Below are 24,453 nucleotides of genomic sequence, written 5' to 3' on the forward strand. Positions count from 1 at the left end.
TTGGGGCAAAGCAGGATTCCTCGGCGCGGGTTTGTTTTTGTTACTCCTTCGCTAAGATGCTGCCCAGCGAGCTCTCCCCGCAGCACATTCGGTTTCAGTATCTCCACCAAAGCCATTTTTTCCCACTCCCTGCCCCACTTGGCTGGGCACGAAGGGCTGGGTGGTCCCGGGCAGCCCCGTTCCCACCCCAGCCTCTGCTTGGCAAGGGGACAGACCCTCGGGTCCCCAGCACGGCCCCACAGGGAGCAGCCCTGGGGCTCGGAGGTGCTGGGTACCCTGGGGGTGCCATGGGCAGTGGTGCAGAGCAGCCCCCTGGGGGCGAGGCTGGTGGGCTGCGTGTGCTGGCTCCAACCCTCCCAAGAGACTGGGGAGTGCCAGCAGACCTCCCTCCCCAGCCAGCCCCACTAATACCCAACCACGCTAATTTACAGCCTTTTAATCTGCTAGCTGACATTGCAGGGGGCTGCTGGTGTTTCGCAGCCCATCACTGCAGGCAGGAGCTGGCGGCCCCGCTGCCCGTGCTGTGTCAGCCACACGGGCAGCACGGCGTGGCTCACGGGCGAGCCTGGGCTGGAGCAGCTCTGGAGGTGACTTTCAGGACCTTCCTGAGCTGCTCTGCAGATCCCAGCCCTCCAGGAGTGGCTAAAACAGCAATACCTGTGAGCACAGGATGGGCAGCAGGAGCTGCCTGGGTCCCCAGCTGGTGACAGCTCCCCGCGAGCTCCAAGTCCCTGCGTGTGCGTGGCCCTGTCCCCAGGTCTGCGGGGAGGAGAGGCTTGGCTGGGGCATGACCACAGAGGCAGACGTCAGTGCCACTGCTGAACTTTCCATTTACCTATGTCCTGCCCTGGGAAACTGGGAACTTGGATGCCTGCCCTCAAAGCAAAAGCCACCAAAGCCCTAAAAATAAGGATGCTTTCTCCTTGCAGACCCGAGGACATCGCTGCCCTGGAAACACATCCTTGGGCTCACTCCAGCCCTGCGTCCTTGCAGCAGGGATGGCTCCGGGCTGCTCTGTGGGGATGCAGGGGGCATCCCGGCAGGACTGGGTCTCACCTTGGGAGCCTGGCACAAAATGCAGACACCCCAACAAAGTGCCCTATGGGCAGTGTTTGGTCATTGCATTCGTTGGCTTTGGCTGTGGGGGAAAAGCTGGATTATTTGGATAGCCCGCATGGTCCTCTCGTGCAGCGGATGGGCAGTGGGGTGCAGCCACTAGGGATGGAAATGAGGAACCCAAAGGGCCGGGGAAGGAGGGAGGGCAAATCAAGGGGAGCGTAAAGACCCCTTTCCAGGCTGCTCGTGTGACAAGGCAATGCTTTGCAGCAGGACCGGGTACAGCTGCAGGCATTTGGGTGCCCATGACGCATAAGACCCCAGGCAGGGCCTTTCCATCCGACGGCTCCTTTGAGCCCTCCTGAGCCACACAGGCCCATGAGGAACATCTCTGCAGGGCTGGGGCTCGCTAGAGGTGCAGCTCCTGGCACAGCTCCCCAGGGAGCAGCAGGACACAGGCAGAGCGGGGGCTGGGAACGGATGCCCTTCAGGCTTGGCAGGCTGATGGGACCCATTCCTGGGTGGTGCTTCAGACATCCCTGAAGCCTCCCTGCCTGGAGAAGAGCCTTGGGGCTGCTCTGTCAGTCCTACGGGGACCTGGGGCAGAGCCACCAAGCAGACTTCTGCTGGGACAAGAGTTGGTGCCTGCCCTGCCCCTGCTGTCCTCCCCCTGAGGCACCCCAGGGCAGCAGTGGAAGGAAGCGGGTTGTTTCTAGGAACAAGAGCGCACGCAGGCTTTTTCCATCAGGTGCTCTGTCTCCAAGAGCAGAAAGAAAAAGAAAACAAAAGGCAGGAGAGGAGTGGGGCAGCAGGAACCTGTGCGTCTGGATCGTGTAACGGGCGACGTGCTGTAAACGCTGGAGGGCTGATGGATGCGCCGGCGGGGCTGTGGCAGGATGTGCCGGACGCGCTCCCTCCCGCCAGCACGGCACTGCCGGCAGCTGCCTCTCAATGCCTCCGGCCCCCGGGTGTGCGGGTTGGGTGCTGCGGGCGTCCCCACGGGGGGGACAGCTCTGCTTCCCGACTCCAAATCCCAGCTGTTCTCCGCTGTGCATTATCCATGGGGTTCGATTTACAGACGGCCCCAAGCCCGAGGAGGCGGACAGGCTGCTGACACGACCGGATTAGGGCTGTATAAATAATATTAGCCTTTGACGCAGAGCCCAGGCGCAGCGAGGCCCCGGGCTGCCGACAGCTCGTCCCCTTGCACGGCTGCTGTGGTCGCCCTTCCTGCACGTGGCACCCGTGCTGGGGCGATGCCCTGTGCCGCCTGCCTGCCCACTCGGCCACCCCGTGGGAAAACCCCAGGGTGGGGACTCTAGGGATGTTACTGCTGTCACAGGGCATGGGAGGGAATGAGTGCCTGTCCTGCTGATGGATGCCCGGGGTGGGGCACTGACCCTTGTCGATGCCAGCAGCACATTCCCGGCCACCCTCTTCAGCCGGGACACGTCTCCGTGTTTATGCAACTGGAGGAGTGGGCAGAATGAAGCACGTTTTGTTCTTCCCTTTTTTGAGAAAGGGTACTTCTAATTCCCACCAAACAATGTTCTTTTTCCAGCGAGCTTAAAATAAGCCTTTCTGGCCCAGGCGAGACGGAGCCGCTGGTGCGCTGAGCAGCGTTTGTGCAAATATGGTTGTGAGCACCGTGCCACGGGGCCGGCTGGCCGGGCAAATGCTACCTGCCCAGGGGTGTGGGGATGTGGAGGGCCCCACGCTGTCCCCACTTTGCTGTGCCCAGCCCCAGCTCTCCTCCCACGCAGTGGCAGGGGGCTGGCTCTGGCCAGGCCGTCTCGCTCGCCTCTGATGAGTGGAAAATGTTGCTTATGCGGCGATAGGAGACGGCGTGGCTCCGTGAGATGCAGCCGCAGATGGGCGTACACACGGGTGCTGAGGCTGGTGCTGCCCCGCTCGGGGCTCACAAATCTGGCCGAGGATCCCGGTTCAGCTTTTGTAGGGAGCAGCCTCAATGCTGGGGAAAGGCCATGTCCCATACAGCTGCTCCGTGCTGAGGCTGCTGGGGGTTGGGGAAGCGCAGACCCCATGTCCATGGCTCCCACCCCAGCAAGAGCCCTCCTGCAGGCAAAAAGCTGCTTGCTGCCAGCATGGGAATGGCAGCCTGACCCCCCCAACCAACACCAGCAACTCCCTGCCACGTGCTATGGCCCATGCTCCCCAGCGGGTGTGCTCCCCCCCCCGACACCTGCATCGCACAAGCAGGCATGAGCTCTGCTATTTTTGCTCCAAACCTGTCTAACACCCAGCCTCTACCCGGGAGCTTGAGGCCATGACAGTGGATTTTGTGATGGATCGCCTGGGAGTTGTGTATCCCGGTTTCTCTAGGGCTGGCAGACCTGGCCTACCCCATTTGGGTGCCAGCTGCCACTTTTCAGGCTCCGTCTTCCATCAAGGTTCCCACAGCAGTGGGGAAGGTGGGGACGCGGTGGGGGAGTTCGCAGGGATGGGCACGTACACAAGCACCCAAAAGCACATCCATCTCCCCCTGGGGGGCTCCAGCCCTTCCTGGCTACCTGCTCCCTCACCTTCCCACCACACTTTGGGGCTGATCCCCAAGCACCCAGCTTGGCAGGGCAGTGCCATGGCTGGAGCTGGGCACGCAGGGCCCACCCTAAGACTGGGAGGCTGGGGCTGGCCCCCCCCAGGTGCCGCGCACCCCAGCCCCTTCCCTTTTGCGAGGCCGGTGGGGAAAAGCCGCCTCCCTCAGCTTATCAAATTTGGCCATGTCTGAAAAGCCCTGGTTTCCTTTTCACCAAAAAAGATCAAAACTGGGTAATTGGCTCCCAGCACGGATGCCTCTGAGCCTCTCTCATGTGTAAACAGCATTTCCGAGCGCTGACACAACGCAGGCGGCTGCGGCACACGCGCGCAGCCCAGCACCCTCCGGGCGCCTGGCCCCACAGCCCGGGCATGGCCTGGGGCTCTGCCTGTCCTGTCCCGTCCTGTCCCATCCTGTCCTGTCCTGTCCTGGGAAGGGACAAGGTGCACACACCGCACAGCTTCAGGCCTTGCCAGAGAGGATGGCATTGCCCCCAAAGCCCTGTGGTGGCAAACGCCCTTGGAGTGTTAACGTGGGCTGGGGCTCCCCTGCATGCAGGGCAGCGGGACCACATTCCCTGCGCCATCCCCAGGCTGCTGGGGGCTCAAGGGAGGGGAGATGCAGCAGCAAGTGGGGGGGCAGTGAGGTTTACCCCATTTTCTGTGGTTTATTATCTCTGTCTAGAGGCCCAGGTCCTGCACTGGGAAAAGGAGGAGGAAATTTCCCCACACCCTACAAAGCACAAAGGCCTCGCAGCCCGAGAGGGTGGCGCATGCGCCAGGTGGGTGCATTCCTCCAGTGGCCCTCCCAGCTTTTGGGGCCGCAGATTTCGACTCCTAAAAGGCCCCTCCAGAGGAGCAGGGGACAACCTGCGCTCCGTGAGCCTGGGGAGCAGCTCGAGGCACCTCCGCTTCCAGCCCTGCTGGGCTCTGGGCAGGGGAGGGCCGGAGGCTGGAGGAGGGAGGCTGGAGGGCGGCGGGTGGCGGCGCGGTTGGGTGGAGGACAGCACCACCGTGTGGCACAGCATCCCCCCGGCTGCAGGGACAAGGACAGGGACTGCTCCGGGCCCCCCACCCGCGAGGGACCCCCGCTGCCCCCAGCCCTGTCCCTGGGCCAGGCCGTGGCTGCGCCCCCCTCCCTCCCCGTGCCTCAGTTTCCCCCTCCGCAGCGCTCTGCGCCCCAGTGCCTGGCCTCGGGCAGCCGGAGTGGCATGGCACGGCATGGGGAAGGGGCAGCACCCCCAGCGACACCCCCGGGAGCACCCCCAGCCTGCAGCCCCGGGGCACAGCCCCAGGGCCAGCTGCCAGCTCAGCCGGTGTGCCCGCACTGCCAGGGGCTGGGAGCAGCAGCAGGGTCAGGATGGGCTTGGGGCAGAAACACCAGGGGTGCTGGGGCGCCATCACGTCGCTTGATGGGTCTGAGCCAGGGTGGCTCCTGTCACCGCGCTGTCACCCCCAGCAGAGCCACAAACCCCTCCCTGGGCAGGTTTTGCCCAGTGAGTCCCTCGGGGCCGTAGCTGGAGCCACTGGTGGAGCCAGTGCCCGGGGAGGAGGCAGTGGCCGAATCCCAGACCACGCTGGCCCCCGGCCCTGAGGCTCGCTGGCACCTCTGGGATGCGCCAGACACACCTCTGGGGAAGCGCAGGGGGCTGAGGCTTTCCCTATTTAGCTCCTGGTGAGTCTGGGCCAGCCTCACTGCAGGCAGACATCCCTCTGCTGCGATGGAACGGGCTCCAAACCTGGTAGGTGACTGTGCCGTGGCTCGGGGCTCACTGCTCATTTGTCTTCTGTAATAGAGTAAGTGACACGCTTGTTTGCGGACGGCTACCTGGGTTTGTTTGCTTTGGAGATGCACACGTTGGCCTGCGGGGCCGATCGCTCCCATGCCTGGTGCAACAAGGACAAAGCAACCTTGGAGAGCATATTCAGGATGGTCCGAGGGGACAGCACAGCACAGGAGGGAGAGAACAGCCCGGGTCTGAGAGCTTTCTGCCCCGGGTCCCCGCATGGGACGAGTGTCGCGGTAGCTGCCCACGAGCAGGACCCGCGGGCAGGGTGTGGGGCTGTCTCTGGCCAGCTGCAGCAACGTGAATAGCAGGGAGCAGGACTACAGAAAGCAACTTTGTTTGCTACTGGGCAGCCTGCCGGCTGTCAGCACACGGGAGCTCGGCCCCATGAGGCCTGAGGGAGAAGGAAAGGAAAAAGCATCTTTCTTTCTCTCTCCGTCCTCGGAGCACAGAGGGAGAGAGAGGAGGGTTTGGATAAAGATCCCATTCTTGCCTGTCTCATCTCTAAAGCTCCTTTTAAACCAGAGGAGCCCCAGGTACACCCCAAGCTGGGTGCGCATGCGTCCCTCCCAGCACGCAGCCCCCTGGGGGCACAGCTCAGGGCAGCATGGGCAGGTGCGGGGGCACTCTGGGTGATGCAAATTGCCAGCATTTCCCTAGGCAAGGGGTTGTGCAGCCACAAGCACCACCTGGCGCTTGGGCTACGGGCTCACCACGACAATGTGCTCACCACCCCATGGTGCACATGCCACCCCGAAGTGGATGCGGCCCTGACATCGCCTGGTGACCCCTTCTGCAGGCCTGGGCAGTCATGCACCATCCTCCTTTGTCCTCAGCTTCTCCTCTGCATCTTCACATTTGCCATGGTCCTGGTGCCAGAAGCCAAAGACCAAAGCAAGGCAGCCAAGGGGAGGAGAAGAGGCCTGGCGCGGCCTCCCACAGCTGCCCCTGCCCTGGCCTGGACCCCAGACGACCCCTACACCCCCATGGAGGACTACGAGCGCAGCATCCAGGACATGGTGCGCCAGCTGAGGAACAGCTCTGAGCCAGGCGACACCAAGTGCCAGGTCAACCTGCGGCTCTGGAGGTCTAACCAGAGGAGCCTGTCCCCCTGGGCCTACAGGTGAGCGTGGGGCACGGTCCTCAGGGCCGGGGTCTGTGAGCAGGGCCACGTGTGCTGGCCCCACGCTGGCAGGCACGGCGGTGACCGTGGCTGCAGCAGCACGGAGCCACCCCAGCTGCAGCTCCCTGTGTCACCCCGCGGTGGCACTGCCCTGCCCATCCCCATCTCACCTGCCAGGCTCACCGTCTCCCCCGCCTCCTCTTGATTCTCTTCTCCTCCAGCATAAACCACGACGCAACACGGATCCCAGCAGACATCCCCGAGGCCCGGTGCCTCTGCACCGGCTGCATCAACCCCTTCACGATGCAGGAGGACCGCACCATGGCCAGCATCCCCATCTACAGCCGGCTGCCCGTCCGCCGGCTGCTCTGCCAGGTGCCGGGCGAGGTGGGGCACAAGCCCTCTGGGAGGAAGAAGTGTCACAAGAAGTACCAGACGGTCATGGAGACCATCGCCGTGGGCTGCACCTGCATCTTCTGAGCCTGCAGAGCTAACCCTAACAGCCCTTCACGGGCATCTAACCAGCTTGCTCTTGCTTCCTGAGCATCGCCAGGGCAAGGAATGTGTCTGCGCAAGGAGACTGCGGCCACATAGCTCCAAGGGCTCCCTGAAATCCCCTTGTGGGCTCCGTCAGCCTCAGCCCAAGCAGCCACTCTGGGGACACCCAGTGCTGGGGCAGCCCCTGCAAGCAACCCAGCCATGCAGCCCTGCCTCCAGCCTCACCGCGAGCCCTCTAACCTCCAGGGAAGGGCCAAGGAGGAGGGTCCTCACCCACCACCCCCAGCCCCAGGCTGCGGAGTGGGTGCTCACCCCGTGCACAAACTGGGGGCTTGGCTGGAGAGGCTGGGGCAGCTTTTGAGATCCTCAATAAAGCTCATCACTGACCCCTGTCTGAGCCGCTCCGTGCACTGCCGGCAGGAGGGCAGGGCTCTGCTCCTGGCCAGGCCAGCCACCCCTGCTGCTCACCCCACAGCCTTGGCCTCTGAAGCCCCCTGAGATCCCTCCCACAGCAACAAGAGCTGTGACCCTTTCTGACAGAAAACCCACAGGTTCCTTCCAGTACAGAGCAGGGAGGGGAATGGGGAAACCTCAGGCGTGTGGCACAAACAGGCAGCAGCACAGGGCAGGGGCCGTATTCCTGAAGGCAAAGCTTGTTCAAGTCATCTGGGACACAGCCCGTCCCTCACCCCCTGCCCCAAACCCCGTGCTGTTCCCAAGGCAATAAATACTCCCCTGGCTACCGCACCGCCACCCCTGCGTGTCACAGCTCAGTCTTCACCTTGTGCATCAAGTCCTTCTGGTCAATTTTCTCCAGGTCCTGATACCAGCGGTTGTAAGCCAGGAGGGCCACGTTTTTGGCCGCCACGGCTATCATCTCCATGGAGCTGGCCACCCACTCCACGCCGCTGAGGTAGAAGAGGTTGTCGTGGAGCATGATGGGCGGGAGGGACTTGGTGGAGTCGTAGCGGGGGTATGACTGCCACTCCATCACCTGTACCGAGTAGTAGGACCTGAAGAGGGTCTTCAGCTGCTGCTTGTCCAGTGGCTGCTGGGACAGGACTCGCCACACCGCAGCCTCCTGGGGCTGCTTGCGACGGAAAGCTGCCGAGATGTTGACAGGACAGATGTTGTCCATGGCGTTGAAGAATAGGTCGGGGGTGTCGGTGGTGAGGATGCTGGCGAAGGGGAAGAGCTTGGGGTCGGGGAAGCCGAAGTAGGAAGAGTTGAGGTAGCCGTGCACCACGGAGGTGACAGAGGGCTGGAAGGCACTAGGGAAGCTGGCGATAGGCGGCTCGAAGTTCTCAAAGATGAAGTTGCTCCTGCTGGGGTGCAGGGGAGTTGTCACCACCACCATGTCGTAGAAAGCCGAGCCCTGGCCTTCGCTGCCCTCGTAGTGCACCTGGTACAGGGCTCTCCCTTCTGAAAAGAGATGGCAGACAGTTAGCGTAGCCCCGTGCCCCAAGCTGTATTGCCCTGGACCTTCTTTTCTCCCTGTGGGAGAAAACTTCTAGAGAAGCTCAGCCTAGTCAGGCAAGGAGGAGTGGGGCAGGGCCGCCCACCCCACAAACCAGAGCTCTCCAGCCCTCCTGCTGAGCTGGAGCAGGGGGGCAAGCCTGCAACATGGACGGTGTCCATGTGAGCCTCCAAGCCCAAAGAAAAGCCCTAAGGGACCCCAGGGCTGAGGTCTGCAGCACAGGGCCCTGCCTCCCAGATGGATCAGACAGACAGACGACATCCCTCAATGCCCTGGGATCCCCATACCACCCACCACCCACCTCCCACCCTGCTGGGCACAGACCCACACCCAAAGGCCAGCAGCACCCATGGGTGCGCGGGGCTGGAGCAGCCCCCCCTGGCCATACTCACCCGAGCTGTGCAGAGAGATGCCCATCACCCTGGCAGGGATGACATTGGCTTTGGTCAGCTTCAGCAGACCTGAGCACACCAGCTTGTTGCCTCCTTCCACCGCCCACGTGCTGCCCTGGGCCCCTGCCAGCGACATGGCTCCTGGGGGGAGGAAGAGGAGGGTGCCTCAGAGCCCTGCCTGGGGAGGGGACCCTAGGAGGAACCCTCAGACAGGGGGGTAAGGGACTTCACCTGCGAAGGCGGGCACCAGCACTGACTGGCCGTAGCTGGAGCGCAGGACAGCCGCGATGACATCGTCCACAAAGCGCTGCGTGACACCCACCTCCAGCAGGGACTCGGCCACCGAGCGCTGCGTCATGTTGACGAAGGCGTCACCCCCCAGCGAGCGCAGCAGCTCCTCCAGGCTGGAGAATGCGTAGCCGTGCGCCTGATACTTGTAGATCCTGGAGGGGACAGCACCACAGGGCGCCTGGTCAGGTTCTGGTGCCGGGAAGACCCCGGCACCCCCCGAGCCCCTTGGCTCTCCTACCTCATGAACTTCTCCATCACCTCCTCCACCCACATCTGCAGGCGCAGGAAGCTGATGCCATAGTGCCACCAGAGCCGGAAGAGGTTGAGCAGGTACCAGTCGGTCTCCTCCAGGACAAAGTGCTCCCCGCTGAATATGGCACTCTTCCCCGGCACCTCACGCCGGTGCTTGAGGCCTGAAGGGAGCAGAGGGGCCCCGGTGGGCCGCTGGGAAAGGGCAGAAGCAAACGGGGACGCAGACAGGCCAGCAGGTGACAGAACGACACTCCTGGCTGAGCATCAGGGGATGTATGGCCCCAGGGACCCCAGTCCAACCCCATGTGTTTGGGCATCCCGTGGAACCTCCCCAGTGCTATGGGACAAAGCAGGGGGATTTTGTGAGCGCTAAATCCCACCGAGGGGAGCCAGGAGAGGGGAGCAGGGACAGCGAAGGGGACGCGGCGTGCCCACGGCCCTGAGGCACGTCTGGAAGCATCTGCTCACCCAGGGTCTTGACGAAGTCCTGCATGTGGAGGCTGAGGGCGTGGATGGATGCGCCCCTGCTCTCATACTGCTGCTTGTTGACGGTGACGGTGGCCAGCCGGCCACCCACGCCGGCCTGCTCGTACACATCCAGCTGCACCTGCGGCCCGAACTGCTGCTGCGAGAAGTAGGCGACGGCCGAGCCGCCCAGCCCGGCGCCCACCACGGCTGCGGGCCGAGGGTCAGCCGGGGCTGGCACCCGCACCCCGCCGTCCCCACAGCCGGGCTGCCCCGCACCCCTACCTGCCCCCCACGCCCTCCCCGCTTCCCGGTGCTCGCCCCCCGGCTCCTACCGATGCTGCGCGGCGGGGCACGGCCGGCGGAGGCGGCCAGGAGGGCCGGCACCAGCAGCAGCAGCGGCGGCGGCAGCGGGGCCATGGCGCGGGCGGCGGCGGCAGCGGCGGCGCCCGGCAGCGCCCGCCCCGGCCCGCCCCTCACGGCAGGCTCGGCCCCCGGGGCTGCGGCCGGGCTGGGCCCGCTGGCGGCCGTCCGCTTCGCTGAGGGCCGGCGCCGGGACAGCTTGGCGCGTGGAGGAAGGGGAAGGAGGGCAGGGGCTGCTGCTGCTCGCAGGAGGGAGATGGGGCCCGCAGAGCCCGGGCTGGGTCGGCCGCAGGGCTGAGAGCACCGAGACAGCGCCTCTGGTAGCTGCAAGGGGAGAGGGGCCCGGGCTCGCCCCACGGGACGGCAGCGTGCCTGGGTGCTGTGCAGCCACATGCCGGGCTGCACGGTTCCCTGGCTTCCCTGCGACCCCAATGGAAGTGAGGGGCTGGCTGGAGACACAGAAGTAGCATCAAAATTGGCCTTGTTTTGGGAAATCTGGCTCCCCGCACCTTGATGCCAGGGCTCAGAGGAGGCAATGCTCGAACAAGACAACACCACACCAAGGATGCTTCACACACAGCGGCTGCCAACCCGCAGCCAGCCCAATGCTGAACCAACAGCCTAAAACCGAGCGATCCCTCAAACCACATCGACAGGCCCCGGTGCGGGACCTTCCTGCACAGTGCTGGGCTTCCAAAGTGGCAGAAGCCCACCTTTACTGCCCTCGGGCCAAGCTGCTGTGGGAGCACGTTTTCCCTGTACTCAGTTGGCATGTGGAGGAGGACACGGTGCTCAGCACCTGGCCATGAGGCTGGGCTCTGCTGTGACTCGTACATCAGCAGCAGCATTTCAAGCTTTTGCTTGTAGTTTCTGCCCTGGGCAAAACAAGGAGCCTGGCAGCAAGACGCTTGTGCCGTGGGGATCCTGTCTGGGAGCCTGCTGCTACCTGGAATACAAAGGCTACCAAAATCTGAGCAAAACCAGGAAGTGCATGTAATTACAGCACCTAGAGCCTGCTGTAGCCAAGGGCTGGCTCTCTACCAAGACAAAATTAAATTTGGGAATCCATCACAGGAGAGGGAAAAGCCAGAACACACGCAGAGGCTCCCTTTCCCCCAGTCAGGAGCCCCTTTGGAAGTTCGGAGTAGGGGAGCAAACACAATCCCAAAATGCAGGTGTGAACAGGGGGGAGACACAGGCCAAGCTCTTGCTGCTGCTCAGCTCCCCTAAAGTTTACAGTGAGCAGTACTGACCCACCAGCACAGGGCAACCACGTTCCCAAAGTTGCTTAAAACACAGCACAGAAATGCATCTGCGTGCTTCAGGTTTTAACAAGCCCTTACTTTAACTGTCCCGATTTCACCATGGCTGAGGGCAACAAGAAATCAGGCTGTACCTACAGCAAAGCTCTGGGGAGCCCGGGTCAGCACAGCTTCTGGTTCCCTGCTGCTGCTGGAAAGGCTGACCAGCCCCGGCTGCAGCCCTTCTGCAGCTCCGTGCAGTAAGCAAAACGCTCTGTCTCTTGCTCACACACAAGTTTTTTTTTTTTTTTTTTTTTTCCAGATGGAGGTGGTTGTGATTTGAAAACTCCCAACTCTCACTGTTGCTGAAGAGAAAACCAGACGAGCCAGAAATTACTAGCACAACAGCAGGTAGCACTATTTCCTGGTCTCGGCTGGTTAGCACACACACAAAGCAATGCAATCACAGCTGCTCCTGGGCAGAATGAGGAAGAGCCTGTATGGTGGGAAGTTGCCTCTACAATCACAAGGGGGTTTTGCTGGCAGATCCTCAGCACAAGGATTTAGGTCTTATCCCAGAAAGGCCATTTATAATGTTCTTTTACAAAGTGGCTTTTTCTTTTTTCTTCTTTTAAGTGATAAGTGCACAGGGGCATTCAGAGCTTCAGGAAAATGAGGCAAGCAAGGCTTGCTGACATAGCACAACACAAAGAGACTACAGCAATACGAGGAATGGAGGCCAGGCTATCTTTGCAGAGGATGCAGGAAGGGAGAAGAAATCTGCTGCAATCACAACCCTGGAGAGAAAGCCTGTTCTCCCCAACAAACCCCTGAAATCCTAACCCGCTTGTGGATACCATAAGCACCAAAACACACTGTATATTACACCACTTAAATTGCTGTACAGTATGCTTGCTACCACATGTCACACACAAAAGGAGAAATAAGCAGCAAAATGAAGCTGTGAGGGAAGAGAATGACAAAAATAACACAAGATAACATGTATTTCAACTGTCAGGAGTTCTGCAGAATGAAACACCAAAGGTTGGCAGAGAGCTTTTCTCTACACAGTGGTCTGTGAATGAACTTAACCAGGAACAGAAAGGAAAGCAGGCACAAAGTACCAGAAAATGACAGAAGTGGGCAGTTCATCAGTGCAGAAACCCCTGGCGACTCAACCTGTGTGAGGAAAGATGGCCCGCACATGCAAATTTCTTGGAGTCCACCTAAAGGGTTGTTCATAAAATGCCGAACAAATGCAGTGGACTGTAGCCCTTACTTTAGACAGCCAGCTCAGGAATAGCTAGAAACCTTTCAATCCACAGTCCCACTCAATTAAAGCAGCAGCCAGAATGAGCAGCAGTTTGGGGAGGGGGGAAAAAGGAAAAGAAGCAACTGCAATTCTTTTTTATTTATTATTATCATTAGCAAATGGACAGTAGCTGGACATCTAAAGAAAATCAGCCCTTTCCAACATTAACTCAAATGTTGTTGTCAATTATTTGCACTGCTCCCACACTTGAGTCTTCCTCTTTCATACAGCCAGAACCGTTGGGTGAGCACAGAAACACAAAATCGTACAGTATATACAGGTCTCCCACCAACTAAACAGAATTAAGATTTTTGGAGATTAGCAACGCTTTGTTCATTTGACTTTGCAAGTAATATCAAAACATCTTTTAAAATAAAAAAAAAAGACAATATTCACAATATAAAACTTAAATACATTTTTTTTTTTTAAATTTAAAGGACTTTTTATAGCCATTGATTTATCACAGCTGTTCTCTTTCAACAGAAGCTCTGCTGATGAAGCACTGAGAACTTAAGGTTCACAAAGCAACATTCACATTCTGCACTGCTCCTGGTCAGAGCTAAGACACCGGCACGATATGGCGGGGTCACAGAACAAGGCCAGAGCCCCTGTGCAGCAGGGCTGCCCTCTTTCTGAGAGCAGAAATGCAGGTCCGCACATCACCATTGCACGCAGGGGTTATCTAGTCCGCATTCCCAGTTCAGTTCATGGCTGGGCAAACGGAGTGGAAATGAGTAAGAGGTACGCAGTAAGAGGTTCCTCTCCTCCGCTATTCTGTCCCTTCTACAAGCTCAAGAGTCATCGAATAAAGTTACCGGAGAGAAGAAGCTCATGAATCAGACTCCTCTTTGGTGTCACTGCAGAGCACGATGGAACTGCACCAAGGGGAACTCTGTCCCACCGCACTCAGTGTGCGAGCTTTACGCAACCGGGGAAGACACGGGAGCTACAATCTGCAAAGGAGAAATTCACTCCATCCTTAGGCAATCTCATCCACAGTAAGAGAGATCATTAAGTGTGCTTGAAAGGCAAGAGAATCAAATTTTGCTTAGGTAATCTAAATTTTGCGTTGGAATCAAGGTTCGGTTACTTCATTCTCATTTCACAATTGCAATTAAGCAGAAAACTAGGACAAACAACAGTAACGGTATCTATCTCTTTGGTAATTTCTCTAAGTCTCTAAGCAATAGGTACATCTTGCAATAACCGTCATAAAAGCCCGATCAGACCTTATAGAAGTTTCATAGATTTTAAAAATTGAGGCAGGAACTGGGAAAAAAGCTTGCCCCAAATTAAACCAGGACTGTGGGAGGCTCATAAATACTGCATGGGAACCCGATACCTCAGATCTCTGCTCCAGCCATACAACAATGCCTCACTGAAAGCGGATCCCAGATACAGAAACTGAATCAATAACCTCTTATTACAGATGGAAAGTGTCTGGAGTGCATTTTAGGGTATTTCTTTAAGGCAAAAAAGGGTGAATACTAGCTGAGGTCACAGGCAGGCCTGGCAAGTGGTCCAAAGGTGGACCAAGCAGATGCAGCATACTTTCACAGTCAGGTTGCTCAGTGGGTCAGTATAAAGATGCTTTGTATCCCGTTACTTTTGGCCACATGCTACTTGTATATCTGGCTCAGATAAGCTGCAGCCTTTCTATGACTGAAAACTACCTGTTACGTGAAATGGATGTAGTTTTGTTTGGTTTCTTATAACTAACATTTCACACTACAAATTAGTTTCCATAACTAGCTCTCCCCTTGTATTTGCAGAAAGACTCAGCTGATATACCAGGGACTGAAGAGGCAGAGAAGAACCAATTGCTCTAACTGAAGCTACAGTTTCCACAGAACAGGCTGCAGGCAGTCACCAGGCAGAACAGCAAGACTTGCATTGCCACATCACAAATTTCACCTGTTCTCTGCCTCAATTAATAGCATAACCTGGTTACCCAGTTGGTATGTACAGTCAGCAAAGACAATGAGCAGGAAGTCCTCTATATCTCTAAAATTTCCAACAGTGTGATGAAACAAGAGTACTGAACTAGAGCTTTTTCCAAAGTGATCTAGTGCTGCCATGAAGCACTGTTTCAGGGTTGAAGTCTCAAGTACCCCTCTGAAAACCTACCTATGAGGCACAAAACCGCACTTGTATCCACTACTGAGTCACCCCCATCCAGCTGTCACTAAAGGAGCTTGCATGAAGCATATTCAAAATGCGCATCTTCCTAAAAATTCTGCAGTGACAGCCAATTAGCTGCATGTGCTCTGCATAGTCTCTTCACATGCAAGAGTGCTGACAGCTGCTAATTGAAGGCTGCTGTTATCTCGAAGTCCATCACAAAAGGATTACGAAACTGAAGCCTGCAAAGGAGTGGGAGAAGAATAAGCTTTCTTCCAAACCAGTGACGGCATCCACCATAAATAAAGAGCTTTTGCAAGTGGATCTCAAATAACTGTCAGGCCACAGATCCAATTCCAGAAAGCAAAAAGGCAGGAATTAATGAATCTGTAAGAAATAACCTGAAAACCACCGTGCCTGCTTGCTTTTTACGTAGTGCAAACCACAGCCTGGCTTATGTAACTCTTTTGCCACTCTTCTGCTTACTGTTCTCTAAAGGGTTAAATTCTGATCTCACTGGGTGACTGCATCCTTTCAGCTGACATAAATGGACTCCCAGGCAAAAGGACCACTGGGAAATACATATGGCATACTGTGACAACATGCTTCCAACTAGGAGGATGGCTTGAGGTCAGCTTTCACTTCCCCTGCCTTCTGCTTCTCCAGCTTTCTTCTCACTGCTGCTAAAATTGTTTCAAGGACACTTGAGACTTCTAGTAGAAATGATTTTTCTCCTTGTGTCAAGAAAAAAAATAAACAGAAGGTTTAATATTTGCTATGACTACACAGAAGTAGAATCTGAATATGAACTGGAAGTTAGTGTTATCTGAGTACCATTATTGGAGAGCTCCAGAAAATAAAACAGTCAAGATTTCCTACTTAAGGGCACATCTCCATTTTGCCGAAAGCTGCAACAAAGAGCATACAGTTTATCAAGCTTGAAAGATGCACAAATACCCATCAGGGAAGAGAGATTACTCTCCTATAAAATATACTTTTTGGTTGGAGAGAGATTTGAGAAGAGTTTTCTGGCTCTACCAAGAACCATCACTCCCTGTTTTACCTCAAGGAACAAGGTGTCAAGCTGAAATTTTACTTGGAGAACAAATACTAACACATTGAAGTCTGATACAACAACTGAATTCTATTTAAAGCTGCATCCCTATTCAACTGTAGCATGACAGAGATTTCATTAATCCAGGATTACTTTCCTGAAATGATGTAAGAAAAAAATTGCCCCCAAATATCAATTCAAGTGATCATCTTGATCCTCATCTAAGGGCTCTGGGGACAAGGGAAGACACCAGAATCAGACCGATAATAATACTCAGCCCTTTGAGCTTTTCCTCTTCTGAGTGCTTTGCCAAGAAAAAGCCTCACCACACTCCTGTGAGGTAGGTCAGTAAGTATTATTATACTCCCTTATTACAGATACAGAAACCGAGGCTGAGGAGTTACTTGCCTGAAGGCCACTGCAGGCATCTGTCTCAGAGATGGAGCTGAGAGACAAGATTCCCTAAATCTCAGAGAATTTCTCTCTCTCATATCCCCTTCCCTGTACAAGTTTTAATGGAGAAATGAGCAACAGAGAAAGGAGCTATAGTACCACGTTCCTGACAAATAGCAGAACTCCTAGTACTACTCCATGTACTCCAAAAAGGATCATTAAATACACAAGTACCTTATAATTAATGACAAAATGACTGCACACATTATAAAGAAGCCAACGTACAATACAAACCTAGCTTAATAAATAAGTAAAGACATGCAGCTGCATTGTCACTGAGTGCTGAGAGGTCCTCAGCTCCGTCAGGTCCCAGATGCCAAGGAGGCAAGCAGACGTCATTCCTGTGACTCTACCGCCACGCCGACGAGTGCATGTCTGATAGTGCGACCGTGGAGTTTGTAGCCATCCTGAGTCACCAGTGCTATCGTGCCCGGCTGCATTCCCTCGGCTGGTACATGGCAGACGATTTCATGGTCGTATGGATCATATTTGCCCCCAACAGGGTTCATCTTCTGAAGGCCATGTTTGGCAAATACACTTTGCAACTTGGCCTCTATGAGAGACAGGCCTTCATAGATTTTCTTTAGAGTTGTATTTGGATTACTAGGCTCTGCTTCTTCTGCAGCACTCTCAGCAGTCTTCTCCAAAATATCTGCTACTTCCACGAGGTCCCTGCAGAAACTCTGGATTCCTACACGTACAACGAAGCAAGAAGTACATGAAGAACAATGACTACACAGAGCTACAGTGCCTACAACAGGCACGAAGTCACGGAAGTTTGAAAGCACCATTACAGCTACTAATTGATTTCAACTCTTACATGAGAGTAGATGGTGCCTTCTGTATCCTGTAGCGAAAGCTTTAGCATTACATGGGTACTATCATGAAGACTCCCCAAATCAAGGTATATGCAGGAAAGGTACATCTATACAGATCAACGATTATTAGTATTATTAGTATTTCACTCCAAGAAGTTCTTGTGACTAAGACTTGTCATTTAGAACACTGTTCCATACCCTTCCAAACAGTCCCACATTCCTGAATGTTTTGCCAAACAACTCACAGAAATGCCTATACACAGGGAACAAACAAAATGGGGGGAAATTGATATAATACATGGCCATCCATATGTATATCCACAATTTTATTCATATTCATACGTTAAAATTGCTGTGGAAGGACTGGATAAAATGGTCCTTTAATTGGTCATGAAAACTGCCATAGTGTCTTTCATTAGAAAAACGTGTTTAGATCATACACATTTCCAGAAACAGTATATTACACAGTGCAGAAACTTCAGGAAAACCAACCTCCCTCAGTTATAATGATGCCATAACTAATTTACTGGAAAGACATACCACGAAAAGAGAGGAGAGAAAGAGAAGCAATAGTTCAGTGCTGTCTACACCTGTACATACATGTTCAAACATGCACAGAATGAAGAAGCATGAAGGAGAGGCAACAAAGGAGCAGACAGAAGCAGACCAATTACCAACTTGTCTCCTCTTAAACCAGGCTCTGCTTTCATGCTCTACAGCCCCATGTGCCTCACTCCATGAGCAACTTCTAATAAAGAAACTCATTTTTCTTCAAATCTAAAGCAGGCTGCATACAAAAACTCAACTCAAAAAAACTGCAAACCAATAATGCTGATTAACCCAGAACTCAACAGCCATTTTGTAGCACCATGGGTAGAATGGTAATAAAACGACAGCAGCTCTAATTTCAAAGCTACTGGAATTAACTACAAAAAAACCCTTCAGATATTCACGTGCTATAGAAAATAATGGTTTCTCGTTCTCAGAAATGGTGCTGGCAGAGTGCAATGACAGGTGCCCCTTCACCTGTCTCAGTTGCCAAAGCTACTGATCCAGCTCACTTCACTGATGCTAAAATGTTTATTATAGACATGTTTAAGACCATCTGATACAGGAACCTACCACCTTTGTCCCTCACAGGATCTACCTCCTAAAAGATAGAGCAGAAGAGAAGAGGTCGTTAAGATAAAACAGGACATTACAACCTGATGAAATTGCTGAGAGTATGAGATACATCCTGCGAGAGCCAATTGTCAGCATACATAAGAACCTGTAATTTCCATGGAGTCAGTAGAACTACACTCAACTGCACTGGAGCTATTTTATTTAGAAAAGATCACAAAGCAGTCACTGAGATAAAACTGACAGGATGCAGCTGGACATATAGAAAAATAGTGAGTAAGCCCAGACACCAACAATCCAGGCCAAACACTGTGCGGACTTTACAAGGGCAGGACAGAGAGGGGAGAGAAAAGCTGCTGAGCAGCATTTTATGTTCAAGCAGGCAGGCAGGCCACTGCAGTAAACACAGCTCTTCCTCACTTTGCTTACCAAAGAGTTTGGCATCTTCCACAAACTTCTGTGTTCTCCTCCGGACATTCTCAGAATCTGCCAAAGCTTTCCGGTATCGCTCCTGTAACCATGATAGCAAGAGCAGACATCAAACAAGGAGTAAAACTGATTTCCTGTTGAGTTTGCAATCCCTTAGAAATCATTTAAAAATTACCAATTTCACATCAGAAGGTTTGCGCTGGGCTCCAGCGTTTTCATTAGAACAGGCAAACCCAAGCCCTCTCCTACTGATTAATCAGCACAACCGCAACTCCCTCAAAAGACCCAAGTCAAGGCCAGAAGCTTTCAGGGCACAGCTCAGTTGGATGCCGCATTGTCAGGCTGCTGCTTTTTGCATGACTCACTGCGCCTATTGAGACGCTCCTTTCTCTACCAGGCAAGTCTTAGCAACAGATCCGCAACCAGCTGATTTATCACTTGTTGCAGTAGTACTTTCTGGGCAATTACCCTCACAATTGCCCCATGCTTCAGTATTTATTCCTCTCTTTACTCACATTTGAAAATTCCCTATAAAATGATCCCTTCCATTTCCCTGCTAGATGCCAAAGATAACTTTCCTTCTCAGACAATCTGGGTCCAGCACATTACAACATATAATACTTGTCAGGACAAAGCTCCTGCCATTCCCTCTTCACAGCATTGTGAAAGAACTGACCACAGCCCATCTCTCACATACAGTTTTCCCTGCCAGGATCATACTGTCAGTGTCTTGCTCCCAGGAGCTACTGACAGCTTGTGTTTCTGGGAAAGGCAGACTGTACTCCTTCCACAGCGTACCCTAACACCTAGAGCACTGCTGCTTTGAATGCTGCCAGAGCACAGCGATGACGTTTGGATGTTACAGTGCTTAGAGGAAAAGATAGGGCAGAAAGACAAACTCGAGGGGACTGAATGAAAGACAGCGCTGCCACCAGCAGCACACTTACAGTTAAATCCCGGACTTGCTCTTCCAATTTGATGGCTTTGTGCTCTAAGGCACAATCAGAAAGGGGATGCTTTGGCTCATCGCGGGGATCTTCTGGGCCACACTCATCTCCTGTACTTCTCTGCTGAGCTGCAGTGCTGAAAACACATGGGGACATCCTGAAGTACAAACTAGTGACAAAAAAAAAAATAGAAAGTTATGTTACAACATGGTCATAAAGAAAGATTCCTGTTTAGTGTAATTTCTAAAAGACTCTCTTAAAAAGGTACATAGGATTCTAGATAAAATTTTAGCTCTTTTCAGAAAAGATAGGCAACTAGCACAGAAAACACAGACAGACATTTTGAAAAATTCTTTTATTTTAGGCTCATATCACTACAGAGGCTGTGTGCCACTTCCCGGATGTAACTAAAAAAGAGTCAGGTTTTTACAGGAAAACAAGCTGTTGGTTGCATTTTGCTAACTTCCCAGTACAGATAGTCAATACTGAATGGTAAACTTCAGAAACTTTTTTGCAAGGCAGTCTTGAAAAGGAGCAGGTAGCAGAGAGCTGTTTTAAGAATTATTTTATAACAAACAAATGTTCCGAGCAAAATTCAGTAGATCTGTGAATCTGCAGCATTTAATTAGATACATGGGCAGAGCCTCGCCTGCTCCTCTAAGAAGGTAAATTCATGCTGGTACAGCAGGTGAAACTCATCCAGAATGCTGACTCCAGAACTTGCAGATGAAATTATGAAACAACCAAAGAGTCAGATAATTGCATTGAGCTGTAGCAACACTGCCTAGATGCCAAGAAGCTTATTCTATACTGTAACTATCTCACAGGTTTCCCAAAAACTAAATAGCAGAAATCTGGCTAAAAACAGTTTCATCTAAAGGCGATCAAAAGCAGTAGGCTAGACACTTTAATAAATAGACAGTGTTTCACTCTGCTTTTCCACAGCGCCCTTCACTGCCACCAACACCGCAGTCGCTCCAGAAGCGAAGCGGAGAGTTTTCACCCCACCTCCTCCAGGCAGAGAAGCACCCCCTGCATTTACAGCTGACCTGGACAGCAAAGCCTCAGCCCACCTCCCCCTCACATTTCACACAGGCACAGGGTCTGCAGAAGAAAGCTCAATTTGCTTCCAAGAGGAAACATTTTAGTATAGTCTTGACAAGGAAGAGCGAGCCTCTCCTTTCTTAGGAGGACCTCAGCTGAGCAGAGCAGGGCTTGCAACACCCCCTGCAACACACAGCTTTTACATACACTAAGTACGGATCTAGCTTACAGTGGCAACCGAATGGGACGGGTTCGTGCCCCTTAGTCCAGTACCGAACTGTGCAGCTCCTGCAGAATGAAGGTTCAGGGACCTTCCAAAGGTTCAGGTCCCTTCAGGGACCTGCCAAAAACTACCCCTGCTGAAGCGTTTTGTGTCCAGTGTCCTCAAATAGGTTTGCTGAGAGATCTGATGAGTGCAAGTGCCAGCACAGAAGAACAGACAACGTGTGGAGCCTGGAGAGATGTGAGAAGGGCAACATGGGGAAAGGAAGAGGCGTCTCTTGTTGGGTGGCAGCGATGGCTTAGACTGCCTTATCTCTCTGACCAAAGCACACTTTAAGAGATATATCTGCCCAAAGACCACCAAGCGTCTCCTACCACTCCCTGCTTAGTAGCCCAGATGTTCCCTCATTTTATCTTTAATACAAGGTTGCTATACCACCCACAGCACTAATGATAGACTCCCTTTTCCCACTTGAAGACGTTTGCATATACCACTTTTCATTAAGTGGGTACTTGAAACGTGGTCTGTACGCCAAACTGTTCCTTTTCAAAACCATTACATATCACATACAGACCTGAAAGTGCCTTTACTAAGTGTATTTACTCTGGAGCAGGACGCTCCTTTAAAGAGCTTCCCAGCCCCTGCAGCTCTGGTCCCAGGAATGCCTTCAGAGGAGAAAGCCCAACATTTTAGCCATGGCTGCAGAGATCTGTTTGGGGCACAACACCCCACCTTGAATGATGTTCGTCTCATTTGTTTTGGTCACTGGTTAACCAGCATTTTTACAAAATTTTAGAAAGTAGTTAAGCCAGAAGTGAGGAAAGAGATGTACCCCTTTTACCATGCCTTCAAATATCAATGCATGACCTGTAAGCAACTGGAAAGCTTTATTTGTGGGGGGAAATGTGTGCCTGTGGTAAGCATCAACTACAAGCTTTGTCCTTTATCTTCTTGGATTTCATTTAAAGAGCTGCAGGAACGGAAATCAGCCCTGCTTCAGATGAACCAAAGAAGCTGCAATGCAGCTGAGAAAGCAGCCTTGCCTGGCACCTCACAGGTTAGGTACCTGCAGTTTAAAACAAACAAACCAAACCAAAACTATCCAAGAGAGGTAACTCTTCTGCATCCAAGAAGCGAAGCTTACTGTGTCATTTCCCTGTGCAAGTGATTCACATTACAGAAAGGGGTGTGTTTCAGTGTGTAGGAGGAGAGGGGCATGAGCGAGCTGGTGTCTCCACCATGGGGACCTGCCTACGTGAAGCAGAGAGCTGCGAGCATGGACTCCTTTCTCCAGCTGGTGAAAACAAGCCACAAAACACTCCCCCATGCATTGAAATGCCCCGGGTGCCACAGGCTGTTCAGACAAGCCTGCCGTAAAAGTTGGAGGCAAGAAAAAAGAGTCCCAGACTGATTCCAAAGGGAATTCTTAAGGATTATTAGGCAGAATTGAAAATGTCGCTCCATTTACTTCTTCCTTGAGGATGAAAGAAATACGCTTCTACCAAGGGCATGTGCTGTTTACAGTCTGTCCGCTGCACCGTGCTCTACCTTCTAAGTACAGTCTTGATCACAGCTGCCCTAAAAATAGGCAGGAATCCCACGGGAGGAAGTTGACGCATCCTGAAGTGACAGACATGGGGAAGTCCCAAAGGGTGTGAAAGGATCGTACAACTAAGCTGGTGATTCAAAAAGATTTACAAACTGATGTCACAGAAGGGCAAACAGATAGATGGAGGAGAGACCTTGACCGTAGCCACATGGTTCAAGCCAGTTGTCCTTAAAGATTAACATTTTAATGATCTCTCTTTCTGGAGCACAGGCACGATACCCAAGCACCCCAAACCCACGCTGTTTCCCCTTCCAACACAAGGATCCTATCCCACCTCTCCCTTAAACTCTCCTTCCTCCTCCCAAATCTGCATGACAAAGCATGCCAGAGCTGAGGTACAGAGCCATCTACATCAGTGTTTGGGAAGAAATCTAATTATCCTCACTCACTGTGCTCTGTCTCATCTGGGAGCGGTGTAAGAGAACACTTTGTGGATTCCTCTTCGATGAAACCTAACAGGAGAACAAGCTTCTGCAGCGCACCTTAGCACATGATGACCACCAAATTGGCAGCAGACACCCAGACTACAGCCAGTCCAGTGGAAGAAGTCCCCAAAACGTGGACTTCTGGTCCCCACCACCACTTGCCTGCATCGAGCTGCTCCCGCTGGCTGCAGTGCGGATGCAGCCACGGAGCGCCCCTGCACAAAGAGGAGCTTCACGCCGACGGCAGGTTCTGGCTGTTTTCTACCAACAAAGCCTGGTTGGTTTCTGCCAGGAGAAGTCACACCTGTTTCAGACTTGTTGCGTGCTTTGAGAGGGGCCAAGCAGTCTTCACGCACATGAAAGCACTTGAAAGCGGAAGGACTTTCAGACACACGTCTTCACATTCAGTCCCAAACCCAGCTGTTTCTGTTATGTGCTCTAGAATTGTTTTATTACATTTACATGGCTTCTTTTAGAGAAAAAATTTTAGAATAGACTAACATATGTTTTATTTTTTTTTTTATTGGTTTTCAGCTGCCTGCATTTCATTCAACTAACCAAAGCAACTGCTATGGATCTCACCGCCCTTTTAAAAGCCATATTCCACGGTGTCCAAAAACATGCCTGGACACTCTGTCTAAATATTAACAAAATTAATTTGACTCTCTTCCCAAACCACACAGAAAGAGCTACTATGGCACGGGTGCTGTCCCATTACCAAAAACCCGAGGACACTAAAGATGTGGCACCTCAGTCCGTGAACGAGCGGCCCACAAGCCTGGGTGCGCGCGAGTGACCGCCAGGGAGGCACAGGGGCTGCCGCCCGTGGTGCGGCAGCAGGAAACAGCGGCCGGCGTGACTCGCTGACCACAGGGCCACCTCTCCCTGCGGGGAGATTTCACTCTCCCGGGACAGAGCCAGCCCGGGGAGCGCTCACCTCCTTCCCCTACCCGCACCGGGACCCCTCCGGGCGGCTCGGCGCACCCCGGGCCCGCTCCCTGCTTCCCCGGGCCCCACCGCGGGCCAGGCCCGGCGCCGCCGCCGCCACGTCCCGTCCCCTTCCCCGGAGGCCGTGCCCCCCGTGCCCCCGTACCTGCCGAGCCGGGGCGCGCCGAGGGAGAGCAGGGCCCCGAGGCGGCGCCGGGCGGCCGGCAGGGAGCGGGCGGCCATCCTCCGCCGGGCGCCGAGCGGAGCGGGCCCCGCCGCCGACTACAGCTCCCGGCAGCCCCGCGCCGCCCGCCCGGCGCCGCCCCGCGCCGAGGGCGCGGTGTGAGGGGCGGGCGGCGCCGGTCGCGTCGGAACGGCTCGGCGCGGCGCGGCGCGGGGCGGGGCGGGGGCTGCTGCTCGCCCCCTGCCCCGCGGCTGGGGCCGGGCGCGCTGCGGGCCCCGCCGGGG

General features: G+C 54.2%; 3 protein-coding genes across 5 annotated transcripts; 1 reads left to right on the forward strand and 2 right to left on the reverse strand.

Annotated features, from left to right (window-relative positions):
- The first annotated feature begins 3,504 nt into the window (after positions 1-3,504).
- Positions 3,505-7,521, forward strand: IL17B (interleukin 17B). Of its 2 annotated transcripts, XM_083799150.1 has the most exons (3): positions 3,505-5,354; positions 6,236-6,522; positions 6,744-7,521. In XM_083799150.1, the coding sequence occupies exons 1-3, from the start codon at positions 5,334-5,336 to the stop codon at positions 7,000-7,002; spliced, it is 567 nt and encodes a 188-aa protein (XP_083655276.1). In that variant the 5' UTR covers positions 3,505-5,333; the 3' UTR covers positions 7,003-7,521. The 2 variants fall into 2 exon arrangements, with proteins under 2 accessions (XP_083655276.1, XP_083655275.1); XM_083799149.1 differs by having other exon boundaries at positions 3,505-6,522.
- Positions 7,522-7,652: 131 nt separating this feature from the next.
- On the reverse strand, positions 7,653-10,383 carry PCYOX1L (prenylcysteine oxidase 1 like). 2 transcript variants are annotated; one of them, XM_083799147.1, is made up of 6 exons: positions 10,233-10,383; positions 9,901-10,107; positions 9,419-9,593; positions 9,121-9,332; positions 8,890-9,030; positions 7,653-8,442 (listed from the first exon to the last, which is right to left on the reverse strand). In XM_083799147.1, the coding sequence occupies exons 1-6, from the start codon at positions 10,315-10,317 to the stop codon at positions 7,784-7,786; spliced, it is 1,479 nt and encodes a 492-aa protein (XP_083655273.1). In that variant the 5' UTR covers positions 10,318-10,383; the 3' UTR covers positions 7,653-7,783. The 2 variants fall into 2 exon arrangements, with proteins under 2 accessions (XP_083655273.1, XP_083655274.1); XM_083799148.1 differs by having other exon boundaries at positions 9,901-10,039; positions 10,233-10,361.
- Positions 10,384-12,897: 2,514 nt separating this feature from the next.
- GRPEL2 (GrpE like 2, mitochondrial) lies at positions 12,898-24,311 on the reverse strand. The gene is made up of 4 exons (XM_083799151.1): positions 24,152-24,311; positions 19,758-19,926; positions 18,811-18,892; positions 12,898-17,132 (listed from the first exon to the last, which is right to left on the reverse strand). The coding sequence occupies exons 1-4, from the start codon at positions 24,226-24,228 to the stop codon at positions 16,777-16,779; spliced, it is 684 nt and encodes a 227-aa protein (XP_083655277.1). The 5' UTR covers positions 24,229-24,311; the 3' UTR covers positions 12,898-16,776.
- Positions 24,312-24,453: the final 142 nt, after the last annotated feature.

The sequence above is a fragment of the Anser anser genome (genome assembly GCF_964211835.1).
Source record: "Anser anser genome assembly, chromosome: 14".
Classification (NCBI taxonomy): Eukaryota; Metazoa; Chordata; class Aves; order Anseriformes; family Anatidae; genus Anser; species Anser anser.